At 41.5% G+C, this 26,058-nt stretch overlaps 1 protein-coding gene and 1 long non-coding RNA gene across 2 annotated transcripts in view; both read left to right on the plus strand.

Annotated features, from left to right (window-relative positions):
* Window positions 1-26,058, plus strand: part of rasgef1ba (RasGEF domain family, member 1Ba) — a 115,955-nt gene that overhangs the window by 19,289 nt on the left and 70,608 nt on the right. Inside the window, exons 2-3 of the mRNA XM_056375633.1 lie at window positions 2,502-2,549; window positions 12,017-12,070. Of these exons, the coding sequence (XP_056231608.1) occupies window positions 2,502-2,549; window positions 12,017-12,070 (102 nt within the window). The remainder of the gene's footprint in view (window positions 1-2,501; window positions 2,550-12,016; window positions 12,071-26,058) is intronic.
* Window positions 4,092-7,034, plus strand: LOC130169159 (uncharacterized). The gene is made up of 2 exons (XR_008827805.1): window positions 4,092-5,333; window positions 5,465-7,034. It is a non-coding gene; the product is annotated as an uncharacterized LOC130169159 (long non-coding RNA).

A 26,058-nucleotide genomic window follows, 5' to 3' on the forward strand; every position in this document is an offset into this window, starting at 1 on the left:
TAAAGTTGGACATTTTAACATGGGAGTCTGTGGGGACTGACTCGCTGCTGGAGCCAGACTCTAGTGGTGGTTAGAAGAACTGCAGGGTTAAAACTTCAGTGTTGGCTTCCTGCTTGCTCTGACCACACACGAAGCATTACAGCTGGATGCTCTGCTCACCTGAACGGTGATGTCACGGCGTACAGGAGTACACCTGTACACCGCTTTAAGTACGAACTGGTTGCACCAGAAAGTTTCACAGTGAACTTCCTCTGAACTATTATTTGTATATTTTTATTATTATGATGGTATTATATGACTTTGACTTTTAAGAGTGACTTTAAACATCACCTGAGACAAACAGAGGTAAAACTTTTGTTCTTGATCTAATTATATTTTGTGTAAAACTCTATTGCTAACATGATATGCCATTGACTTTTTAGAATGAATAAAGTGTATTAAATAGTATTTTAAGTAAACACTTCCTCCTGAATCCTTTCTTTTCTTTTTTTTTTTATGTGTCCTCCTCATTCGTCGCGAAACAATCGCAGTCGAAAGATAACAAACCGTTTTAAAGATGGATGAGATGTCTGAGACTAAAATGTCAGAACCAAAATGTCCCGCTGAGCTTGTGATCGGATGAGGAAAGACACGACGCGCCTCTCCTTCCGTCTCCTCCTCCCCACGGTTCTGATTTCCCTCGCCCCACCGTCTCCTCACCTCGTCCCTCTCCTCCAATCAAAGATCCGCTCAATCACAGCCGCCGTGACTCTCTCTCCTCTTGCGGCGTGTGATACTCCTCTAAAGGTCATGGCCATTGTCTGCTGGAGTAAAAAACTAAAAGAGAGGAGGAAAAAAACAAAAACAGAAACAAGGATGAAACACTTTTCCTTTGTTTGGACCACAGAACAATCTGATCTTCTCCGTCTGACTTGGGGGAAACATCAACTTCCTGCCTCATATCTTTCGGCTCCTGACTGCAGGCGTCAAACTGCTGCCTGACTGAGACGCTGATTTGCACGTTGACATGAAGCGACGTCAGAAAAATGAAGACGTGGAATAGAGATCCTGCACAGTTCGACTGAGTTCAGGCAGAATCACGAGTTATGGATTATATGATTTGGAAAAAGTGGAAGTGAACAGAGGTTAGAGAAGAAAACTTTTTTAAACTTTCCTGTGAGGAAGGAAAGATGTTATTGTATATTTAGAGATATGAAGACAGGACAACATTTTGATGTGTTTATTATTAATCAATGATTAGAGCTCCCACAAGCCTCAGGGGAGTTGTAGTTGTAAAAACGCCATCGAGCCATCAGCTTTAGTTTATGGCAGAAGTGTTGGCACCTGCTCAACTGTCACCTTTACTCTTTAAAATCCTGCTGCTTCCTCCTGAAGGTTTACTTCCTGGTTTCGTTCTCTCTGGATCAAACAATGTGACCTACTCAGTGTGTGTGTGTGTGTGTGTGTGTGAACATGTATGTGGTTGTTTTGTGTGTGTATTTAGGTGTGTTGTTGATGTGTCACGGGGAGCTGAGTGTGTAGCTGTTGTAAGTAAAAAATCTTAGAATCTCTAGATCAAATGATGTCTTTGTCAGTGTTCAAAGTGTGTGTGTGTGTGTGTGTGTGTGTGTTTATCCCCCCCATGTGGGAATTCATTACCATTCTGTCGAGGTTTGTTGTTTGTGAGTAACTCCTGTGGGAGCTTCACGTCGAGCCTTTTAAAGACTCATTAGGATCGGTTGCTCCGTCGTCCCCTCTGTGAAACAGCCCGACATGTTCGTCTTTGAATTCCTGTAATGGCTCCATTTGTCTAATGGCTGCAGTTTAAATTCACACATTTACATTTTACACGTGCAGCAGCGATTAGGGGACGACTAAACATCGAAGAGGGAGGGAAACCAGGAGGGACGCTAAGTCAGCTGTTGAAGGAGAAAGTCTCTCTATTTCTTTCAGATCCACGTCCATATTTATGTTCATGTCTACATCTATGTTTAGGTCCACATTTATGTCCATGTTTATGTCCACATCTACGGCCCCTGACCATGTCCACGTTCATGGCCTTTGATTATGTCTTCGTCCACATTTATGTCCATGTCCCCGTCCATAAACATTCACTTGTTGGTTCTCTTGTTAGTGTGGGTCTGATCACAGTGTTCAAACTCACGACCCTGTGTGATAGTATCAACAAAGTCACCATGGCGACGACAGTGCAATTGTTTAAAAACACATATAAAAGGCTGGTGTTTAGCTTCAAGGCATCACAACAACAAGTGTAGATTAAAATCTCAATTTTCAGAACATAATTTACTGTTTTTCAGTTTTTTTTTACCTAAAATGATGATGAAACATCACGTTCTGTGCTCAGCTTCTGTGGTGTGTATCTGTGCCAGTGTGTGAGCTGCAGCCTTAATGTTCTTATGACGTGTCTGTGTGTAAAGTAAAACACAGTGTGTCGGTGATAGGAGGTTTTCCCTGTGACACTGTCCTTGATATTCACCCCGATGTTTTTCTCTCCCCTGCAGTGTCGGAGCCAAACCCATCTCGGTCTGAGGCCTTCCTCCAAACAGCGGGTAGGTAAACATCTGAAACGTGAAGTGACTCCATGTTTCTGTTTTGTGTCTGTAGGACACACACACACACACACACACACACACACACACACACACAGCCGACCATGCAAAACGTACCGTAGAGTTGTCTCAGTGTACAAAAAACACTGCGTGCTGATAACTTTGCTCAAAACATCACATGACGACAATCATCCTGCAGTGTGTGTGTGTGTGTGTGTGTGTGTGTGTAGCAGTGACACAACTTTGATTTGAGTGATGGTAGAAACAACAAAAAGAGGCATTATGTAACGTGATATGATCTGATGACGCGCCTTGTTTACCTCGTTTTCACTTCCTGATGTAAATCCACCTGCATATGTGTTGCCATGGTTACAAAATCATCTTGCACATCACTCATACAGACTGAGGGATTGTTCACAGACAGATGATGGATTCAAGACGTAATGAGGCTTTAGTAACGATGCTGCGTTGAGGGGGAACGATCTGCATCGGAAAAAAGTTTAGTTACAAATTTTGCTGTTGCTACACAGCTAACGTTAGCATTAACATCTGTTTATTTACCAGTCAAGAATAAAACATCACGCCTCCAGCATCGAGGTTAGTTAGCATGCTAACCAGCTAGCCCTGTTCTGTTGGGGTCAAAGCTCTCGTCTGGAACCACTGTTTCTGCAGAAGAAAGCAGTTTGTGCTCCGAGCAAAAAGGAAAAGTGTATATTTGCAATCGCTCAAAATGTATTTAGGGACAATAAATGATGCATCATTTGACAAAACTTTATTTACTAATTCTAATTACTCCTCAAAATTGCTACAGCCCGAACCTGTGTTAGGAAAACGACACCTGATCTGTCAGCTCGCTCTCTGCTCAACGCAGAGGTGTGAATCAGCGGGTGTGTGTGTGTGTGTGTGTGTGTGTGTGTGTGTGTGTGTGTGTGAAGAAGATGATGTCACGGGGTTAATGGGGACAGTGGGCAACTGCTTAACGTCTTTGAAGATGGTGTAACATGTACTTACACACACACACACACACACACACACACACACACACACACACACTCATTCACACACACACACACACACACACTCATTCACACACACACACACACACACTCGTTCCACTCAGGACTGAACCCCGGAGGCCACGGCTTTGATCTTCTCCCTCTGTTTGACTGCCATCCTCCCCCCTTCCTCTCCCCTCTCACCCTTTCTCCTGTAATGTCATCCTCTCTTTATCCATCACATGATTGAACTAAATTCAGAAAACCACAAAATTCTTTCAGCCTACAAATAAAATCTTGCCACTTGAAGCACAACTCGACTAATTTCCCCCTCTTTTCTTTTTTTCTGTGTCTCGGCCAAACACACCTTTTCATCTCACACCCGCCCTCTAATTCTCTCTGTCAGTGCAGGGAGTATTCAACAAACCTGAATGAGTCTGTAATCCGGCGGTTTGTGTTTCAGCGAGCGGCCCCCTCCAGGTCGCTGAGCATTGTGGGTCGGAGGTGTTCGCTTGCACTTACCTCATCCAGATCAAAGCAGGGGAGAGACGCCTTGTGTTGATGATTTGAGAAGCATGAGTTCAACACGGAGCTTTTTCTTCTTTTCGCTGGTCAGATCTTCTGAAAGCTCGGGGAGGCAGGAGGTGAATCTTCAACGCTGCTTTTCTTGTGCCAAGTAAACATGTAGAGTAGATACTGATAGTCCAGCCTGACCTTTTAGTTTTATTCCTCTCTGCCGGCGACAGTCAGAGCCGGAGCTGGAGACACGATATCTCATTAATACCTCGAAGGAACTTCTTCAAATTTGGCACAAACGTTCACTTGGACTCGAGGGTGAACCGATTGGACTTTGGTGGCCAAAGGTCACGGTGACCTCACAGAACAGGATTTTGGCCTTTGTGAACGCAATATCTCAAACTCCTCAAGGCCAGTCCCTTCAGATTTGGGAACCGGAACCTTCACTGATTAGATTTCGACGGTCAAAGGTCAAAAGGTCATCACTTTTTTATCCACAACTCAAGACTTCACGCAGCAATTATGACAACATTTTATATGACTCAGGACACACAGTGATGTAACCTGAAGCTAGTCTGAGTGGCGGAGGGATACAACTGTGAGGCGGTTACTCTAGTTTTTTTTTTACGTGGTGACGATGAAAATGTCTTCCACATGCTGAGCAGGCGCCCTAATAAAAGTTCCTGGAAAAGGAACAACAAAACCATTATTTTGGTCTGTTTCCAGTTTCTGTGTTAGTGGGTCACAAGTGGGAATCGCTTCATTTTTGAGGTTTGTGATCTTAAAAAAAGATGTGAGAATAATAATCACCACCCGCCTGAGGAAAAGGGTGCATGTGTGTGGCCGTTCGTTTTTTTTTCCCGAGGAGGAATGGAGCGCAGGTGTGACATTTCAGCTGTTATGTAATGTTCAGAACTTAACCTTTCTGCGGCAGATGGACTCGCTGAGGACTCGGGGCGGTGGATACAGAGCTGCTACTGTTCAGCTCTGCACACTGATGCCTTCATGGGTGTTTGAGAAAAATTCTCCTGGCAATAAACACACAAACAAGCCCGAGGAGCACGCACCGCCGCGATACTGCAGACCCTCAAGTCAGCGGAGACGGGAAATATGTCACGGGGGGGGGGGCTATTAATCACAGCGATGTCCTGGCTGGCTCGACATCACAAGACACCTCAAGGTTCAGGCTGTAGTGGGTTAGAGAGGAACACATCTTTATTTCTTTGGTTGTTTGTTCACAGGAACTACTTTTTCCACATGTACATGTTTCAAAGTGAGTGAAAATCAGATTGTGGTGAAGTCGTTCGACATTCTGTAGTTCCTACATTTCTTTCTTTCTTATAATTCACCTCTGAAAAGCAGGTTATGTTTTTAACTCGTGTCTGTTTGTTTGTTCGTCAGCAGAACTTGGTGGAGGGATGAGAGAAGACGTCATTACATTTTGGGGCAGATCTGGATCATTTACTGTGAATTTGAATATTTTTCTCTGAAGTCCGCTGTAGGCTACGTATATTGTTTGACTCTGGCCTCAGCGAGGGTCCGGCTCACCTGAGTGCTCTTCTTTCATTTAATAGGATTTTTGCAAATTATCCTTCTAAATTTAAAGGCTCTGCACACATTGTGGTTCACCTGCACAGTTCAGCTGCACCTGGAGTCTGACTCTCCAGATGTGGGCAGCCGTCTATTCTAGGAAGCGTTCTCCTTTCTCGTTTCTCGTTTCACATTTCAAAATCCCCCTTGACGGCAACAGTCTCCGAGCTGCGACCTACACGCTGACAATGGCGAGTTTTGATAAAGATTTGGATTCGTGCAATCCCACAGTTGACATTAAGTCCTCGCTGTTGTTTGTGGTGTTTTCTTCGTTTCTTTGGAATCAGCCGTTTATGCTTATGAGATGGCAAAGCACGGAATAAACCGGACTTCCTGTTAGGTCTGACCTGCACCTGAAACAGCTTCACCTCTTTGCATCATCACTATTAGCTGTAGTTAGAAAAGTCGAAAACACCCGGAGGCTCCTCTGGTCGGTAACTCCTCATTCCCCCACGTCCACTGACACATCTGCTTCCTGCAGGGCGCACTGCAGAGGCCTAATTCCATTTTAATTTCCTCCCAGACCTACAAGTGTGCATGCCATGTCTGCATTAAAGCCCGCAAGATTATTTTTTTTCCAATTTAAACATTGTGTAGTTGGCTTTGTTTTCATTTCATAGTACAAGGTAAACACTTAACGCGGTGATTATGTTTTCCTCTGAAAGAGCTGATCCACAGTTTGCTGCGAGTTACTTCAGAGGGTCATTTAGAGTCCGTGCACAGGGACCTGCGCATGTTTTCATGCAAAATCAATTAGTGTATGATTTAAACTGTTGGAGGATGCACTGATGAGCATGATAGTTTTTGCCTCCATGTTGAGCTGCTGGATCGTTTTTCTGCTCCAGTTTCTCTCTGACGCAGGTTCAGATGATTCATTTTTAGTTATTTTATATTATGTTTTTATTGTTTGCTGTCCCTGAATCTGATATTCCTTATGGAGCAGAGGAATTTTAGCTACACACAACATTTAAGTGGATTATTGTTTCAGAGATTATTATTTTAGCAGCATAAACAGAGCTTCTGCTGATATGAAAGCGTCATCTCTTAGCTGCATTTCTGTCACTTTTCTTTTTTATTCCTTTCTTGATGACATAACAAAAACAGGTGTGACATGAATGGTACATGGGACATAATGGACAGACATGTAGAGGACAACAAAAACAAGAACATGATGTGTGAGTGTGTGTGTGCTTTGATGTTGATATTATTAATTGTTGTTAATATTATATTATATTGAAATGATTCTATATATAAGTAATACATATTGTCATAATATCACTGCAGTATTATCATGTTATTTTACATTATTTTATATTATATCCTTGTTACATTGACAGGATTTCAAATGAATTGTTATTATTATATATCTTTATTATTATTACTACATTCTGTCTACAAGTATATTCAGGTTACATCATGAATTTCCACTATACTGTGTTTTTCACTCTCTCTCTCCATACATTTTGATTTAGAATTTATATATCTATTCGCACATATAAAACATTACATATATATGTGAATGTGCAATGTAAAAATAAAAGAATTTAGATCATACAAAATGAGAAAAGAAAGAAAATAATAAAAAAAGGAAATAAAAATTAGAAAACAAACAAAAAAAACAGCATAAACAGCACAATATATGCAGTATAAGTGATAAATATTTAAGTGACTCCAACCAGAGATATAAAGAAAACAAAAATCACCTTACAGTCTTCACAGTGGAGGCTCAGAGATGCCAAATGAAACATTCAGTCAATCTCTAACCAATATCAAAATAACGCAACCGGCTATAATTACACGATCACTCAGCAGCGCTGCGGCCTGATTCGCTCATGACCTGGTTCCTGGTGAGTGACGGACTGAGTCACATACTCCACAAGTCTTTTACAAACTAGGGCAGAGGAAGCTGTCCAGAAGTCACACAGACCACTGAGCAGGTTTTGTAACGGCGTCACATGACCGACATTTTGCACAGAGGGTCATTGAGAGGTGAGGGTGAACTGTGGCCTCAGGTTGCTGCGGAATGAAATAAAAAGTAGAGATGAACCATACTTGGGGGATTTTTTTTTTTTTAATGATGGAGATGTTTTTTCTTGACGTTAATCTGTGCCGGCTGAGGCTGTCCACCTCTTTTTCAGACGGCTGTTGTTATGTAAGCTGAAGTTCCTTTGTAGCGAGAGGTCCTCCAGATACCTGTCTAAATCTGTACGCGGCTGCTTGGCTTCTTATACAACACCTGTCTGATCACAGCAGCTTTTTATACACGTCCTAAAGCTGTGGGAGCAGCTGTTGACAGAGCAGCTCTGGTGTGAACGTTACAGTAACTCCAGCTCATTTTTTTATTGGAAATTCAAACATAAAAATAAATAAATAAATTATTCAAATAGTTTGAATTCAAAAATTTCAGTCTATAAACACAACAGAGGCATTTGAAGTAGATATAAAATGAACCTACTAGTGAGCAGAGCTGTGATCATTGGACAATCATGCCACCAAAGCATCTGAGTATCAGTGTGTGTGGAAGTGTTTAAGTTTTCATCTGCACCTTGGATTTAAAAATAACACTGCTATCAAATTGATTCGAGCAAATTGTACGTTTGAATTTGTTGACAACAGCAGGGAAAGCGATGGTTAAATGAGCGTTGGCTCTAGTTATTTGTGGTCAATTGACGTAATTCTTTTTCAAAATCTGATGGAAAAGTGAAACTCTTGAATGGATTAAATCAGAAAAGCATCGATTACTTATTAGCAGGGCTGCCCCCCTAATAGTTCGACCAAAGGTCGGTCGATGAGAACAGTCTTAGTGGACCAGGTTTTGATTGGACGGTTGGTCACAGGAAAAACCCCCCAAAAAAACATGTTTTGGTGACACTCTCTTTTACAGAGCTGGTCGTAATGATGTACCGGTATTTGGGACAGGAAGTCCAAAGCGTGGAATCAATTCAAAACGCTGAAAGACAACCCCAGTTAAGGAGAACAATCGCCTATCATCATCATCACGCTGAGGCTCTGGTCTCCTATCGGTTGTAAATATTGGACCTTCGGCCTCAGCTCTGGCTCAGACCTCGGTCATCAAGATAACACTCCAGTGTTCCTCAGATGTCACGGAGCAGCGGTCTCCCGGTGGTCGTGCCCTATCAGCAGCTTTGTAGTCGTTAGATGTCACAGGTCAAAGGTCACACGTAGAAGCTCCGCTCTGAGGTTCATGGTCCCCCCCCCCCCCCCCCCCCCCAAAAAAAAAAAAAAAAGCAATTATCTGATGACGGGAAAGGAAAGTACTGAGAGGCGCAGTGGATGTTCTGAGGAGCCGTTGCTGTTTCGTTAGATGTTTCGCTTGTTTTTCTTTTCCTTCCTCACGTCTTCCTTCCTTTGTCTCCCTCCGTTTTTACTTCTCTCTCCTCTCAGCCCTCGGGGGGAGACTGGACAATGATCAGTTGTCAGCGGTGATGTTAGTGTTCAAACAACCTCTACTTTCTTTTCTTCTAAATGTCCGACTAGGTTGTGAAGTGTTCGTGCGTTGAGCAGAATCCAAGTCATCCATCAGTGTAGAGATTTGTTTTTTAAGTTGTTTTTTTTGGGCGGTTTTTATTCCTTTATTTGACAGGGAAAGAGAGAGAGAGAGAGAGAGAGAGAGAGTTAAAGTTAAAAAGCCATATTGTTTTCGGGTTGTCCGTCACATTCCTCATGAACAAGATATCTCAATAAAGACGGAACTTCTTCAAATGTAGCACAAACATTCACTAGGACTCGAGGATGAACTGATTAGATTTTGGGGGTCAGAGGTCAAAGGTCAAGGGGCGTGGTGAGCTCACAAAACACAGTTATGGCTTCATGAGCGCAATATCTCGAGAACTCCTGAAGGGAATCCCTTCAAATTTGGCACAAACGTCCACTTGGACTCAAGGACGAACTCATTAGACTCTTGTGGTCAAAGGTCAAGGGTCACGGTGACCTCTGAAAAACACTTTTTCAGCTATAACTCAAGACTTCACTCAGCGATAATGACAACATTTCACAGAAACGGTTCATATTTTCTCTGACTCTGGATAAACGGGGATGTAACCTGAAACTAGTGTGAGTGGCAGAGGCAGAAGAAACCACGAGGAGGTGAGTCTAGTCTGTAATTAGATCTCTTCAACACTGACACAACACTCTCTCCCGTCTCAGCCGAGTGTGTCGGACAAAACCGATCCAACAAGGTAAAACAAATAAATCTTTAGGCACAAAGCAGAGGCCGAGCAGAAACCTGCTGAGCTGCAGATAGAGCAAACTGACGGCACAGGGAGGGGAGGGGGGGGTATAATGATGCTAATAAAAAATCCAAATTTATTACAGCGGGACAGATGCTTTTTGCCGAGACTGATGGAAGTCATCTGCGTTTAATGTGGACGTGGGCAGCACGTACAGACTAATTAAAGCCGAAGCTTTAAATACAGAAAAGAGCCAACGGAGCAGAATAAAGTGCTTCCCCTTTGCGAGTCACATGATCCACGACCTGACGCTGAATAAAGGGGGCGCACAGCGGCTGGATTCTCAGGGTGTTCCTTACACGTACAGTTGTACAGTCTCTGCATGCGGGGAAAGAACTGGATGATGAGAAAGAAGGCAAGCTCTCCTAACCAAGCACGTAATTAACAGTTTGCCCCGGCGCTCGGAGGGACGAGGGGGTAAACAAATATTCCCTCTCCTGTTTGCGCTAAAGGAACGATGCAGTGCAAACACAAGTGATTTTACAGACTGTTGACTCAGCTCTCTTGTGATTGGCGTCCAAACACTTAAGTTTTACAAATTAATCCTGGAGAAAACTGCTGCTGGAGAAACGAAAAGGTGCATCCTTTCATAGATCATTTCAGTTATTATTATTATTTTTATAGTTCAAAAGAGTAAGAAGTCATAAAGTAAAGTTTCAAATCTCCTTGTCTTTATTCCAGCTGAGTGTAAAATAACTGAAAAGGAGCCTTCAGCAGCCACCTCCGTGTTGCCACGGTCAGGGTGGGCATTCGCTCAACTTTAATCTCCTCAACTTGAGCACTGGCAGGGATTTATGGGTAAAAGCCTGCAGCTGCATGCTGTTGCATAACTCGGCCTATTAGCCAACCTGCTCCTCTGTGACACAGAAACAGGAAATCAATAAGAAAGGCCGCTTTGACGGCACCAAGCTAGATGCTGCGTTTTATTCTCCTGGTCGAGGTGACGTGAACATGCGTTCGATTGAGTGGAGGTGTGTGTGTGTGTGTGTGTGTGTGCGTGTGTGTGTGTGTTTGTGGATACTTTCATGTGTGTGTGTGTGTGTGTGTTTGTATGTCATGCTGCTGCAGGAGGAGGAGGAATGAAACATATGATGCAGAGTTAGAAAAGAGGAAATGATCTCTTCCCAGGAAATGATGCCATAATAACGTATAGAAGAAAATCCTCTTAAACCATATTAGCAGAAAGAGGGATTTGACTGATTTAAATCTTGGTGGTTGCGAGCCGTTTGCATTATCTATCCTGAGGATCAAGAGATCAAGTAATATTTCACAAATTCTCAATATAGCCTCCTTTTACTGAACAATGCAGCCTACACAGGCCGTTGTACGAGGTTGCAGCAGCGCAAAACCAAGCGGCACGTAGTGACCGATGTGATTTACAAGCTGCTTGGATAACGCCGGCAGACCTGGTCCTCCCGCTTTGGGAGTGGACTTTTTTTTCTCGTGGCGTGACCGGTGTAATCTCGGCCCTTTTTGACCCCACCGCTGTGCCAGCGAACTAGCTGTTCCCTCACGCCACTTAGCCTTATTAGTTATTAATACAGGCTGGGGCTGAGTTCTGTGAATCATTCATGGGGTGGTGTAGAGACTAATTGAAAAAAAAGAACAGATTGTGGTAAAAGGTCATGAGCTCATTGTTGCTTTTTAGGAATTATGAAAGTGTGTGTGTGTGTGGGGGGGGGTAGTGACACGGTGTTCAGGCGCACACTGATTACGTAACGTTCATCAAATAAAAAACTCTAATATGTAAAATACTAGTTATCAATACAGAGCAGAGTCAGATCACATGACAGTAGCGGAGTCTTATCATGCGGCAAGAGGAGAGTCGACCGAAAACAAGATGGCGGATGATTTGGTGTCGAAGCAAAAGTGTCTGTTATGGCAATATTTCAAAATAAAAGCCAATGACAAAAGGAAACCTGAACGTTCGTCCGATGACTTTGTCCGATGAAGGTGGCAGCATCTGGATCTTCAGTCAACTTTCCTTCAGAAATCAATAAACTTACAGCGTGATTTTCCTGCCACATTGCAGAACATGACCACAATAAACTACATTTGCAATAACATGTGTTTGTATGAAAGTAACAGAATCTTCCTTCTCTTTCTTTCCCCTCAGCCGACTATTTTTGGGACACTGACCAATGAGAGAGCGCGGTTCGACAACAGACTGGTGAGTCACCTCCGTGTGAACTTTTTTTTCTCACTGGATAACAACGAACACAAAGTCAGGACTTGTGGGTTCGGGAGGGTGAAATGGGCGACATTGGTTGTAATTGAAAAACAGCAAGTCGTGGGAATTTTAATTAACCCAAAATTCCTGCGGATAAATATTCCCAAAAGCAGCAACAGATGTCTGTGTTACTGTGTGTGTGTGTGTGTGTGTGTGTGTTGTTGTTGTTTTCGGAGCTCTACCCTCTAAACATGGTGGAACGTGACTTTTTATTCACATTGATACATTAAGAAAAATTAATTTCATAATTAATTTCAGCATAATTCATGCGTTCCCCTTCCTGACAGATGGAACAAAAAAAAAAGAAAAAAGAAAGTCTTGTCTCTTTGTCGACGATGCCACGTTCTGATGCAACGCGAAGATTTCCTCGGCCTGTGTGATGTTGTGAAATGCAAATGGCGATGGCAGACGCCACAGAAAGCCAATTAACCAGCAACAAAGGAAATTATTAAGCCGGCCGGTTGTTTGCCTGGCTGGATCTATCAGAGGGGGTGGGGGGTGGGGGGTGGAGGGAGGATGTCTATGGTGAGCCGGTGCCAACTGGCACGACTCATTTAATTACTTAGCCCAGCGGCACCGAATGAAGTCGGCAGATTTATGGATTCGTCCATTTCCCATTTATCAGGAAACAATAAAAGTGTCCCTTTATGCTCCGTCTCCATGGCACCCTTGGGCCCTGTGACCATTAAGCAGGATCGCTGTGCTCTGACTATAGGCCTTGGACACCCCCCCACCCCCCACCTTGCTCCGGTCTCAGCAGTGGACTGCGGCAGGTGGGTGGGCGGGTCCAGTGTTGATTCGCAGGTACAATACGTATTTGGAGCTGATAATGAAAGACTGTTTAAATCCTTTGAGAATGTGAAGAGCTGAATCTGGTCCAGAGCCAGAGCGGATCATTGATGTTTGGTGGCATTTTGTTTTTTGGTGGAACCTGTCCAAGTCTTTCAGCTGCTCCGAGGAACAAAGTCGGGCACTTCCGTCTTTTAATGTTTGGATAGTTAATGTTTGGAATGACCGTCCTTTTCCCTTTTGTTGATGTGTTTTTATGGCCACTTCCATATTTTTTTCCATCTTTATTCTACAAGAGTCATTGGGTTCTGTAAATGTGGAACAATGACAGAGAAAAATTGACTTTTGAATGCTTAAGTATTTTTAAAAGAAAGGACTGCAGTATTTTTTTTACCTCAACTAAAACTCAACTGAACAACTTTCACACGTATTGGAGTCATATTTGACCAGCTGTGGACTTTCTCCACCTCTGCGGATACAATCAAAACATGATTCACTTTAATTAAGCTCTCAATCAAATTCAAGTTCATTTATACAGCACCGTTCAGACACAAGGCAATTCAGGTGCTTTACACAGGCATGGAAGTACATTAAAAGATATACATTACAACGATGTTATAGGAAACAAATTTGAATAAATACAAATATTTAAATACATAAAATACATCAGCAACAAGTAAATACACGTTGTATATGGATAATTAGCAACTGGTATGTTTCTCCGCTGCGTTTAGAAACATCTCTAGTTTCAAAAACCTTTAACTGCAAACTCATATCCGCTCGTTTTCTTTTCTTTATGTGTCATTTAAGACTTGTCAGTCAGTTTTTCCACTCCAGTGTTCTCAAGAACTTCAGCCCTCAAACTGTGTGTTTAAAAAGTTATTATGCTCTAAAGAGACTTTTCTATCACGCAGAACAAAAGCAGTAAACTTGCATCCTCGGAACCACATCCATATTAAATTCGTTGCAGTCTCCAAATGCCTTTCTTCCTACAATAATCATTTCTTATTGCTGATTCCTGTTTTAACCTCGGTGTCAGGGTCATAATTTTGTTTTTCTGAGCTACAATGAATGACTTTCTCTTGCAGGGACAAGTCACCACAATGCAGCTGTGTGAACAGGTTGGTTTTTTTGTCCCCTGCAACATAAGTGATACAAGTAAAAGAAAATTCTGGGATGTTGACAAGAGTCAAAAGGTTATTCAATTAATTAGAAAAGCTAATTTTATTGCCTGCCTAATCCTCCCCAGTTAATTCAGCCTCTTTACTGAAGTAGTGAAAACAATATGGACTCAAATTCATGAATTTATACGACTTTAAAAAATTAAAAAATCCCCGCTCTGCATGTGTGCACCCATCGGGGGGTCACAAATCAGACTTTTTAGGGTTCATGGGTGATAAAGCTATTGAAAACCACCACATTACATAATCCCAGGCTTTCTTTCTAGCTGGTTTAAGCCTTTCAGATGATCCACTGAGGGTTTCTGTTCCTCCCTGACTAAAACCTCCTCTGCGTTTCATGTCAGGCATCAGGATTGTTAGGGTCCAGGTGGAAACGGCGGCTGGAGATTATGCTAACGTTATGGATAGTGAATAATAGCACTCTCAGTGGGATAGGCAGCCACCATGATATCACCACAGATGGTTTAACTCTCATGCATCACGGGTCTTTGTGGGATTAATCTAATAATAAAGCCAGAATTGGGCCTAAATCCTAATTGATTTTTTCTTTTCACCCATATGGACATTGTGCCCATCGTCGTATAGTGGATAAATCCGACACGCAGCTGCGTCTGAGAAGTAAAACTCGGATGAGGACTATTATTTTCCACATTTTGTAAAATAGAAGAGGAAGAAAAAAGCTTTAATTTGGAGGTTTTCTGAACGTTCTTTCGAGAATTACAACCAAATCTAATCTGGAGCCTCATATGAGTCTTCAACGCTGTAATTTAATCACAGATAATTTACTGCAGTCATTTGTCGACAATTGCGTGGCTCTTTTGATTTTAATTAAAGACGAATAAAACGACACCAAATGGCTTATACTGGATCAGGACCCTTCCGCCGTTAATAGGGATGCGTTTCCCATGGCAACGACAGCGGGACGCCGACCGAGGAACCAAGAACTGAATTTTAATGAAGGTGGGGTTTAGGTTGCGGGTTGAGCGTCTCCTGTTAAACCAATTAGGAACTGTGTTTACAGTCTTTTACCATTAACAGTCAGTTTGTTCTTTATTAGTTCTGACACTGACTGTATGGTTTTCTCTGTGCATAATTATCTTAATCACACTGTAGGAATTAGTTCAGCAACTAATGATCATATTGGATTAATCAATCAATAGGAGCCTTTTCTGGAGCTTTCAGATCATGTCAGATCACAGAATACTTATGAGCAGTCGGAGTGTTTCCAGTTTCCCCAGTATAAGATGCCCCATTTTTTTCTTAAAGGGCCACTTTGTAGGATTTAGTGGCACCTAGTTCCAGGTGTGTGAGAGAGCCTACCTGTGAAAGGCCCTCTCTGGAGCCAGTGTTTGGTTTTCAGACATCACAGTCATTTTCTCATCTAAATGAAACAGTTTTTCCTTAAAATGACAAACATTTCCTTCAAATGATGAGTTGATTATCAGATTTTATCAATCGATCAACTCATTGTTGCAGCACAAATATGAATCAGTCATTGGAAGTGATTGTTTTTAACTTAACTGACAAATGCAGAAGAGATGTGGGGAACTGAACTTGGGACTTTCCAGTTACATGAAGTCAGTGTGCGAAGCTGCCCTGCTGCCAAAATACATGTGCTCTCACTCTCGTAGTTAATTTTAACATTTGGTCTCTTAACCCTCTGCTAATGTCACAGACCCAGAGCATCCATTGCATAACTTCACCAGGCTGAGAAAAGGTATGTGTTTAGGGTGGTTGCATAAGCCTGATATAAGGGCACTGGTTATGTAAACGTGCTTCTCCAAAAAGGCAGAAAACAGAGTGCGTTCCTTCAGAGGTCTGATCTTCCTCCAACATCAGCAGCCCACTGCTGGGAGCATGGACGTGGGCCAGAACCGGAGCGCTGCCTCCTCGTCTGTTTGTGTGTGCAACAAAATTTGGCAGCGGGAAGGAGCCAAGGGGCGAATTAAAGTACGTCCACTGTCAGATAAAAGTAACGCAGCCAGCCGGGGATACTGGACCTGGTCCTGCATCAGCCAGGAAGTCATGGTTACGACATACAAACACACCGTGTTTACATGCAGACCAACGGACCAGTAATGGGAAAATGTCATGACCTCATATGAACACCTCGGTGAAGTTAGTGTCACTGAACTGGATCCAGTCAGATGGTGAAATCCCTCAATTCCCTTTTTTTCATGGTAGATTTAATATATTTATATTCTTACAATTATTTGTGTCCTTTCACTTTTACATGCACTGAATCAAATTAGCAGCTAGGACTAATTTTAATTTTGTTCATGCAATTTAAAGCTTGAAATTATATCGTAATAATTAACATTCTGATTAACAGCTGATGGGTCGGTGAAATATAATATAATATATGAAGAAAACAATAATTACATTCTCTAAAATGTGAACATATTTTACGCTTCATTTTTCATCAGTTAGATTGTCTTTGGACTGCTGCACTCGTTAGGATTTATTATTTACTTTAAACGTTATAAGCTTATTGTTCGTGTTCAGGAAGTAGCGGTGACTTTCAAAACTTTACTTTGAAAGGATTAAAAATGTCAGACTGTGTTCAGGCTTTAAGCGCAGATTGATTTGAAAAGTTCAGACTGGACGTTCACTGCGATGTGTTACACAACTTAAACCTGTTTCGAGAGTTTGCCACCAGTCAACTGATCCTTTAATGTTTGTTTGTCTTTCTATTTCTAATCTTTTCTGTTGCCTCTCATTTAAAGAAAGACAGCTGTGTCTCTGTACAACACTTGGGATTTTTCCACGCTGACATTTCTGTCAAATTGAACATGTAATCCTGTTAGAGCCACATGTGATACGTGCCATGTGGAGGACAGATTGTTCCACAGCCGCGGACTGTACCACGAGTGCTGACATTCTAACACGGACGGTCCCAGCGGGAATTGAACCCCTGACCCGAGCTATGTTAGTGACCGGGCTCCACATGGCACCCTAAGTGCCCACCGATGAATTAGTGATATTAATGGCAGATGGTTGCTCCGCAGTGCAGTGTGCAAACATCACCATGGACTTTAAAGAGTGGCAGCACCTTTACACTCAAACACGTGTTTTTCTGTACTAAAGCAGAACTTCAACAAAGATAAATGACTTCAACATTCATTACTTCCTCTTTAACTTCACCCCCCCCCCATATCTGCATCGTCTTGATATACACCCTGCACATACATATACTCAACTGAATGCCAACCATTAGGAATAATTGCCATAGTTTATATTATTATATTTCTTTTTCTATTATTTGATTTACTGACTTATTGTCTTGTCATTATGTAATTTAATGAGTTGATTCAGTGTCTGTGTCTTAGCCCAGGGGCAAGTTTTCAACTGTCATCAACAGTGCAACACAAATAATGACAAATAGAATATGTTTTTTTCCAGCAGCTAAGCTTTTTTAAAACATTTTTTAGATTTTAAATGTGAGTCAACAGAGGTTGAGAGTTTCACTTGTAGTTCACAGCGTGTTTGAGCAGCGCATGGCGCCTTCAATGATCCCGTGCATGAAATGTGCTTTAGATACCAGACAAATAAAGTTACCATAAACATCACCTGTTGGAAATCATATGAAAATATTGTGTCTAACAATCCACCATAAATGAAGCGAACACACACACATCACTGCCTCTGTGTGTGTGTGTGTGTGTGTGTGTGTGTGTGTGTGTGTGTGTGTGTGTGTGTGTGTGTGTGTGATCTCTGGTAACCTCTGGTAACCCTCTGCTGGCATCAGACTGGACAGTGTCTGTCACACACACATATACACACATGCCTTCGGATGTTATGTAACCATGTCATAGCCGTTCTGCTCATGTCTTCACATGGACATACACACAAAGATAAACACTGAGCCATGGGGATGAAATTAGCCGGCTGGGTGGCAGCGGGCAGATCAGGTGGATCTGTGCGGATCTGTTTATTTTGAGCAGTTAGCTCCACGCGAGCTCGTCTCAGAGCCTGCTGGTCTTGTGATTATTAGTCATGACCTGGACATTGGCCTCAAGCTCGACTTGTACTCTTTTTAATGTGTGTTTGTGTGTGTGTGTGTGTGTGTGTGTGTGTGTGTGTGTGTGTGTGTTTGTTCCTGCTGTGCTCATTTAATACCTGGTATTCAATTACACGCTCTATAATCCTCCACATGCCTCTGCTTTGAACTAAGGGGAAGGAAGTGTCGTACTTTATTTTATAGTCACACACACAGACACACACACACACACACACACACACACACACACACTACATGTCCGTCTCTGCTTTAAGTGCTGACTGCTGCCTCTATAAAGAGAGCGATGACCCGCTCATGTCAAAATAGCGACGACTCTTCCTGGAAATGTCACTTTGTGCAGCTCAGTGTGATGATGTCTCATTCAAAAGAGAGTTTGATGTCAACTGATGGTTTAATTTAGTTCTCTGAGGAAGTGGATGAGAATATGTTCATATTTAGCAAACATAAACATCCTTATTAATATTTATACATAGTAAATACACAGAGAAATGAAGCGTGACTATGTAACGTTACGTGAATCAGCGACTCTCTCACTGCAGTCTAACGCACAGTGAGAGAAAAATACTTTCACTGCTACTTTATGAAATGTTCATATCTCAGTTTTTTTTCATTTATCACCATATTTTTAAACATTTCGTTTACGCCTTTGACAGATTTGTCCTTGCCCTTGCTTTTTTAAATCTAGTTTAATATCATTATTATTATTCCCCTAAATTCACACAGTCTCTCTCTAATTTCACATTTAGGAGTAAATTATTTAGTGCTTTGTACATTATCTGTGCAGTTTTAAAGTCAAACCAGATCAAGAAATGAATAAATAGTGGGTTGGTTGATGCATGATAATCTGATTGATTGATGATTCTTATAGTTTTCTGCTGCAGCATGAACATTAAATGTGTGCATATTGACTTGTTTGGAGGCACAGTCAGTCACCTAAGATAAAAATTAAGAATAAAATGCCAACTGTTAAAATACATTTGCCCTTCATTTTAGCTGCAGGTTCATGGGCACAAAACTAACAAGAACTTCTCTTTGAAAAGGGGAAAAAAAATGCACATTTAAGAGTGTCAGGACAAATCTTCTGGCCAGTAAAGATGAGTAAAGTCGTCTTCCTCTGCGGATATTTGAACTGAGATGTGAGAGGTTCACTCCTTTGAAAAGCTGAAGGTGGATGTTTTTTTTTGTTGTTGACCTTAACACCTCCACTTAACTTCCTGGCCCGAAAACAAAGGCAGAGTTGCACTCTGACCCCCGACCTTCAGAGTCTTATCTTTGACCAAACAAGCGCAGATGGCAAACCGTGATACCAACAGAGAAATACAGACTTTTTAGGTAAGAAGAACTGGAGCTGGGTGGTTGGCAGTTGCTGGATATACTGTCCACTTTACTGAACATCTTGTACTTGCACAGTTCGTTCTGTTGCTGTGCTCTTATTCTAAATGAGCTGTTCTCTCTTTGTAGTAGATTGATGGACGCTACTGTGCAGCCTCTGCTCACTTTATCTGCGCCAATAGCAATTCGCCTCCCCTCCTGTCGACTTCCTCCATGACACAGGATCCAAATTACTACACTCGCTAATATTTGCCCCCCCCCCCCCCATCTCCAAATCCAGTAATCCAAGAGGAAATGAAATTGGCTTAGTGACTTTCCGACCTGTCTGGGGAGGGAACGCCACACAGGACTGCAGTGAACAGTTTAAGCTGATTAACCCCAATAAGGAGGGTTATCTTATTAAAGCTTGACTTTAGAGGCTGTGCAGGTTGGTTTTATGAATATGAGTGAATACAGGAGGTTCATTACCAAAATTTTGTCTCCAAAAATCTTATGTAACGTTTGTTTTCAGCTCAGGCCAAAGCCTAGAAATATCTGTATAATCATATTTGATGGTTACAACATAGTAGACATATTTTCAACAACCTACTTTTATCAATTATTTGAGCGGGTTAATTGATCAGATATATTTTCTTTATTTGTGTTAAGATATACAAATGTTTGGCAGAGTGAAGAAGGAGGAGCTATTTGTAAGTTTTGCTATTGCTACACAGCTAACGTTAGCATTTAACAGCTGTTTATTTACCAGTCTAGAAGAGATGTTGTGAGTATCAAACTTCCTTTACTCAGTGTCCAGTGGTCGAAAGTAACCCTCTTGTTTTGCTTCTATTTCTATCGCTTCTTTTCTTCTTCTGAAGTTAGCATGCTAACCAGCTAGCTGGACCGTCTAGCCACTAGCCGTTGCATTAACAAGACAAGTGGTTATAATCAACCCTTTAGGCAGCGCTACTTCTTCAGGGATTCAACGCTAATTCGGTAGCGTTGAATCCCTGAAGAAGTAGTGGCTAGCTGGTTAGCATGCTAACTTCTGAAGAAGAAAAGAAATGATGGAAATAAAAGCAAAACAAGAGTCACCATTGGTGTTGCTTTCCACAGCTGGAGACAGTGAGTTAAGGAAGGAAGTTGGATACTGAACTAGCAACGTTTCCTCTAGACTGGTAAATAAACATCTAATGCTAATGTTAGCTATGTAGCAATAGCAAAACTTAGAAATAGCTCCTTTAAGAATTGAGTTAAGCAAAGCTTTTATGTGCTAGACTGCTCTTTTTCACAAATACCATTTTTACACTCAAATTAGTTAAACATAATACAGTAAGCTGCTAGCGGCTGTGAAAACTGGTGAAATGGATCCATAGCGTCGCATCTCCAGGTTGGTGTCGGAGCCTCCATGTTGGATCATGATTGTGTTCTTTTGAAACTTATTTTGGGGCTGCAGCTCACTCTTTCACCCTGATGTTAACAGGTTTTTTGAACAGTGTAAAAGTTTATCATGATAAATTTGTTCAGTCAAACCTAGAACAGTTTTGTTTTGCCTTGAAATTCCTGTGTTTTCCTCAAAGTGACAACATGGACAGAAGTAATTAACATCCACTAACATACAACAGTTTTTTAGGTTTGGATCCATGTTAGCTGTGAGTTTAGCTCAGTTTCTACCTGAACTTACTTTCCAAACAGTGCGGTTGAGGCAATGTTTGTACGTGGACATACATAGCACTGTACAACTTCCTGTAACACTAGACTTTTCTTTGATAATCATTGAAAATGATGCCAGCGTCAGACACCTCTAATTATGAGCAGTCACAGTAGTGTGGTGGAAACAGCGAGGGTAATGAGTTTAGGCAGTGATCCGTGAGCTCTCATATTAGTCAGCTGACGTTATGGGAGGAAGAGTCAAGCTTCACCTCCTGGTTCTTTCACTCCAATGGAAAAACAATCAGAGCACTGCCATTAAATATGTTTGTTTTTCTCTCAGAATCTCTGCTGCATGTGATATACAGAAAGGGAGGGAAAACAAACATATAATTTGAAATGTGTTTTTGATGTATTTTTATACTTTTTTTTTTTACAATTAAAAACCTGGTTCAAGTGATAATAACTTTAGGAAATCTGAGAAAAAAGAACAAGAAAAGGCCCCAAACAAAGAGAGGATGATCCACACCGCATATGATTTTGCTAAAAAATTAAAGTGGTAGTAGAATGATACTGCAGTATAGCAATAATATATATATATATATATATATATATATATATATATATAACATGATTTATTAATAAAGATTCTGTTCTATATTTAACAGGATCTGAGCATTTAAACATCGAACTTGTCAGACAAGCCATAAAAACGCTTTTACTGCTGCATCGGTGGCAAATAGAGACATGTCAGTTCACATGTATGTATGAAAATACTGCATTTTACGTGTATTTTCTATGGTCTTTCAGCCCTGCAGCCCAAATGTCTTTACTTCTTTCTGCCCAAATTGTCCTTTAGTATCAAAAGCAGTAAAGAAATCACGTCTGAAGCCCGGGGTTAACAGAACAACAGCTCCTCTTATCATGTCCGAGCACAAAGCCTCAGAAAACATTTTATTTTAAATTTATGCATTGAAGATGCTCGAGGCTGCACCATGCATACATCAGCTATTAAACTAATGGGATTTCAGATCAAATAATAAACAGTTTCTCTTTGTTTTCCATTGTGAGGAGACAGAAATCGTAACGTTCGCCTCAAAGCAGAGGGGATTTTCTCTCTTAATATTAAGGGTTGGTTCATGTTTTATTCATGATAAATCCTGGCCCGTGGCCTGCAAAGGCTTTTTATTCAGTTAAGTGAGATTACATTTGTTTAGTCAGTTGTTAAATTGTACAACAGGATAAGGCTGTGTAAATTTGCACGCACTGTCTGGCACAACTGGCAGTGGTTTGTTGGCACGTCCATCACCGAGCTCAGGGAGGAGTGGGAGGAAGTGTGATGGCTGCAAACACGAGACTGACTCAGCTGATGTAGCAACTAACAAACTGCTTTGTCTGACACATGTCGGAAAAAAACTGAAAAAAACGTTACATCACATGCAGACTGTTTTATCCGACCGGCAGTACAAAACCAAAAGATATTCAGTTTACTGTCATTTTATGACAAAGCAAAGCAAGAAATCGTCACGTTTTAGAAGCTGGACTTAAAGTACGTTTGGCATCTGTGCTAGAAAATCAATTGAATTGATTAATCGATGATCAAAATAGTTGCCAATTAATCTTCTGTCACTCCGTTCATTGATTAATCAACTAATTGCTGTGGTGATGGACGGCAGTTAGAGGCAGGTTACATGAAAATTTCCCCTCCGCTTTAGAACGAACATCGTTGGCTTTGGTTAATGATCTTGCAGCTATAGAAGCTTTTTCTTTAATGGTTTATTTTCATGTGACAGTGCACGTTAAAAACTTGACTGGGAATGTGCAAGGAATGTAAAAAAGGTTTTTCTCATAGATGGTATGAAGTACACAAGACGATACGGGCACAACACAGCAGTCAGTACGAATTAAAGATGCAAACGGCCGTGGTTGCATGTAGCATTTCATTATTTCAGTGGCTATAAATCATGATTATCTTGTTTATCTGGATATATTATTCTAAGTCATTATTATCATGACAAAAAATGATTAATTATAACATAATCTTACGATATTACATGTTGTTTTCCTGTAATAAGGCCCAGACTCTACATTTATACTATAGTGTTAATGTGTTTTCATAATTTCATAACACACATGTCGCACAGGGGTGGATGGAGGCCGTCATATTGGAGAGGGATGTTTGTGGTTCGGTTTTATATCACTGTGGACTTTTCTATATTTAACCAAGAACATAATCTTCCCCTGAACTTCACCAAGTGTCTAAACATAACCACAGAAAACATCTATCAAGCAGATATTGTCGAACCAGAGTAGGAAAACAAATGAAATGTGATGTTACTGATTATTTTAAAGTTTTTTTTTTAGCATTTTACAACTTAGCAGACATAAAAAAATATCTTCAAGTTGAAAAAATTTTTTTTTAAATTATTTTTTAAAGCTGTTGCAAATTAGTCGTGTGTAAAAGCCATTTCCAGGAGACAGAGTGAGTCTCTTCTAGATGACAGTGGGACTACACCATGTGACCATATTGAAATGGTGAACCACAGGGTGCGATCATTGGACATGCTCCTGCTTTTTGGTGAACGGTGAACTTGACGTTAAGTTCAGTTTGCAACTAATGAATGTGAACATGAGCGTCGTTAACTCTCGGGAATGGAGGCGGTAACGCACCAAAAAGCTGTTTGCAAAGAAGAAGAAGAAAAACTGTGTTGAATGGTTGCAGCCGAGATTTTAAAGGCAAACTGAAATAACTGAAACACGGTGTGCGGCGCCGCGGGGAAGGCGGGTCCACCAGAGGGGATCAGGTACGCTGGTTGGTGGTGGCAACTCTGAAAACACGGCGGGCTTTTCACTTATCTCTCGCCAGCTGCAGCGCCCCCTGGTGGTGCCTACAGCAGCCGACTTAGAACACCAGAACAGGGGAATCTGACTGTTTTAATCAAAGCAAAGCTGTGACTCTACAGTCGAATACAGTCATTAATTCAGTTTGGGAAGAGGCAGTAACTGGGGGCTGGGGGTGGACAGGTAGTAGGAGGAGTCGGAGCAGGAACTCATACCACACTGGTGAGAGAACTGTAGGAGAATATCATGAAGCTGTAGCTGCTAAACTGAGATATTTTGTTCACTACTGAAGGAAAGTACAAAACAAATATTATGTTCTGTGTAGTTTCAAACACTGCAGCCATCTTTGTGGCGATGCCGTCGCCGTATCTCTCTGACATTTCTGAGCTGTTTTATTTGAACATTGGACCCTGTTGTCTCTGTGCCGGGTAATCAACTGTAACAACTAGATCCGCGTCAGATACACTGCATATATAATGTCTGCAATCCTGTTCGGTTTATCAACAAACCATAATGATCTCACAGCTGCCAGAGGTACGAGCAATATATTTATTTTTTTTTCTGTTTTTCTCCTTTTGGCAGCTCTTGCCAAATGCCAACCAGAGCCGCTTTCATTGATTTCAAAAGGTCAAGTGCGCAGTTGTTTGCAGAGGCGTAATAAGAGCGATTGTTTTCAGTTCTCTGATCCAAAGGGGCCGCATTGTAAAGCTGCCAGATAATTAATGACTGAGTAATTAGCAGGTTTATTGTTTGTGTTCATCCATTATGTCACTGAAGGTTGACTGTTTCTTTTTTTACCGTGTTTTGATTGACAGGGCATTTTACAGGGGGGTCGGATAGCGTGTGTTTGTGTGTGTGTGTGTGTGTGTGTGTGTGTGTGTTTTTGTGTCCTAATTTGCAAACCAAATCCTACTACCCTGTGAATCTTAATGAGAGGCGGGTGCTGCAGAGTTACTCCTATCTTAGTGATGGTGTGACAACACTAAAGAATGCAAAATTTAAAAATGATTAAAAAAAAAATGAAAAAAAACATCTTTCAAAATAAAGCGCTTTATTTATAGCAAATAAAATGGAAATACAGCAAGGCCGTAACAGGTCCGGATCACGTACTGTCAGCTGGAGCAGCTCTCAGAGTAGAGTTAGAGTGGTCATCCTGATGAGTATCTATTTATTTATCTGGATCCCCAATAGCCATTGCCAAGGTAGCAACAACTCTTCCTGAGGTCCAAGAAAAAATAACAACAAATACAAACCACAGTAAAACTACTGATGAAACGACCAGGAGCTGAAAAATACTGAAAAATGCATGAACTCAACACAGGCAGCTAGCGAGTTAGCGTTAGCAAGCTATCATCTCTGTGGGCACAGATCAGTGGATGTGATCACTGAAATGGCTGGTTATGTATTGACTGATGATAATAAGCCACAAAGGATAAAAAATACTTGAGTTATATGTGGTTCTGAATCGACACACTGGCCCGGTGAAGTCGTAACTACTCGTCCGTCAGTCCTCTGGCAGGCAGTGGTTACTGAACCCGGTCGCCTCGGTGAAAAACAAAGAGCAGAAACAAATGAAAGAGTTGTACCGCCGCGTAGAACCAAGAATACAAATTATATCCACTGTTGTCTAGTGTTGCAACAAAAACATTTTAATCCTGACGTCGTGGTCACTGGCGCTGCGGTAAGGCACAGTCTGAACCTCGTGGACGGGCTCCAGAGCCGGAGCCGGAGCTGAGGCCTGGACCAGAGGTCTGTCCGTGGACGCGCTGACCTTGACTCCTGTCTGGAACTCACTCTGCTTTTGTCCTGCAGAGCTTCTTTTCTTTCTTTTTTTTTTTTTTTACTTCCTTTCACCTGAGGTTTTGGAACTGCGTGTTTGACACTGACATTAATCATGACAGTATGTGACAGGAAGTAGAAAATCACAAAAATCACAATACGTCCTTTAAGGTTTATAACTGCAGCTTTTCCCTCAACACCTGTTGACTTCAGATTAAGTCCGTGGATACAGAACTTTGGAAATGAACTCTTTTTGCTCTTTTATTTGTCATTGAAACAAACACACTTGAATGCATCATACTGGTATTTAATATTTTGCATCTGACTCAAAGGAAAACAAAGTCTCTTCAGATGAG

The sequence above is a fragment of the Seriola aureovittata genome, chromosome 5 (assembly GCF_021018895.1).
Source record: "Seriola aureovittata isolate HTS-2021-v1 ecotype China chromosome 5, ASM2101889v1, whole genome shotgun sequence".
In the NCBI taxonomy this organism is placed as follows: Eukaryota; Metazoa; Chordata; class Actinopteri; order Carangiformes; family Carangidae; genus Seriola; species Seriola aureovittata.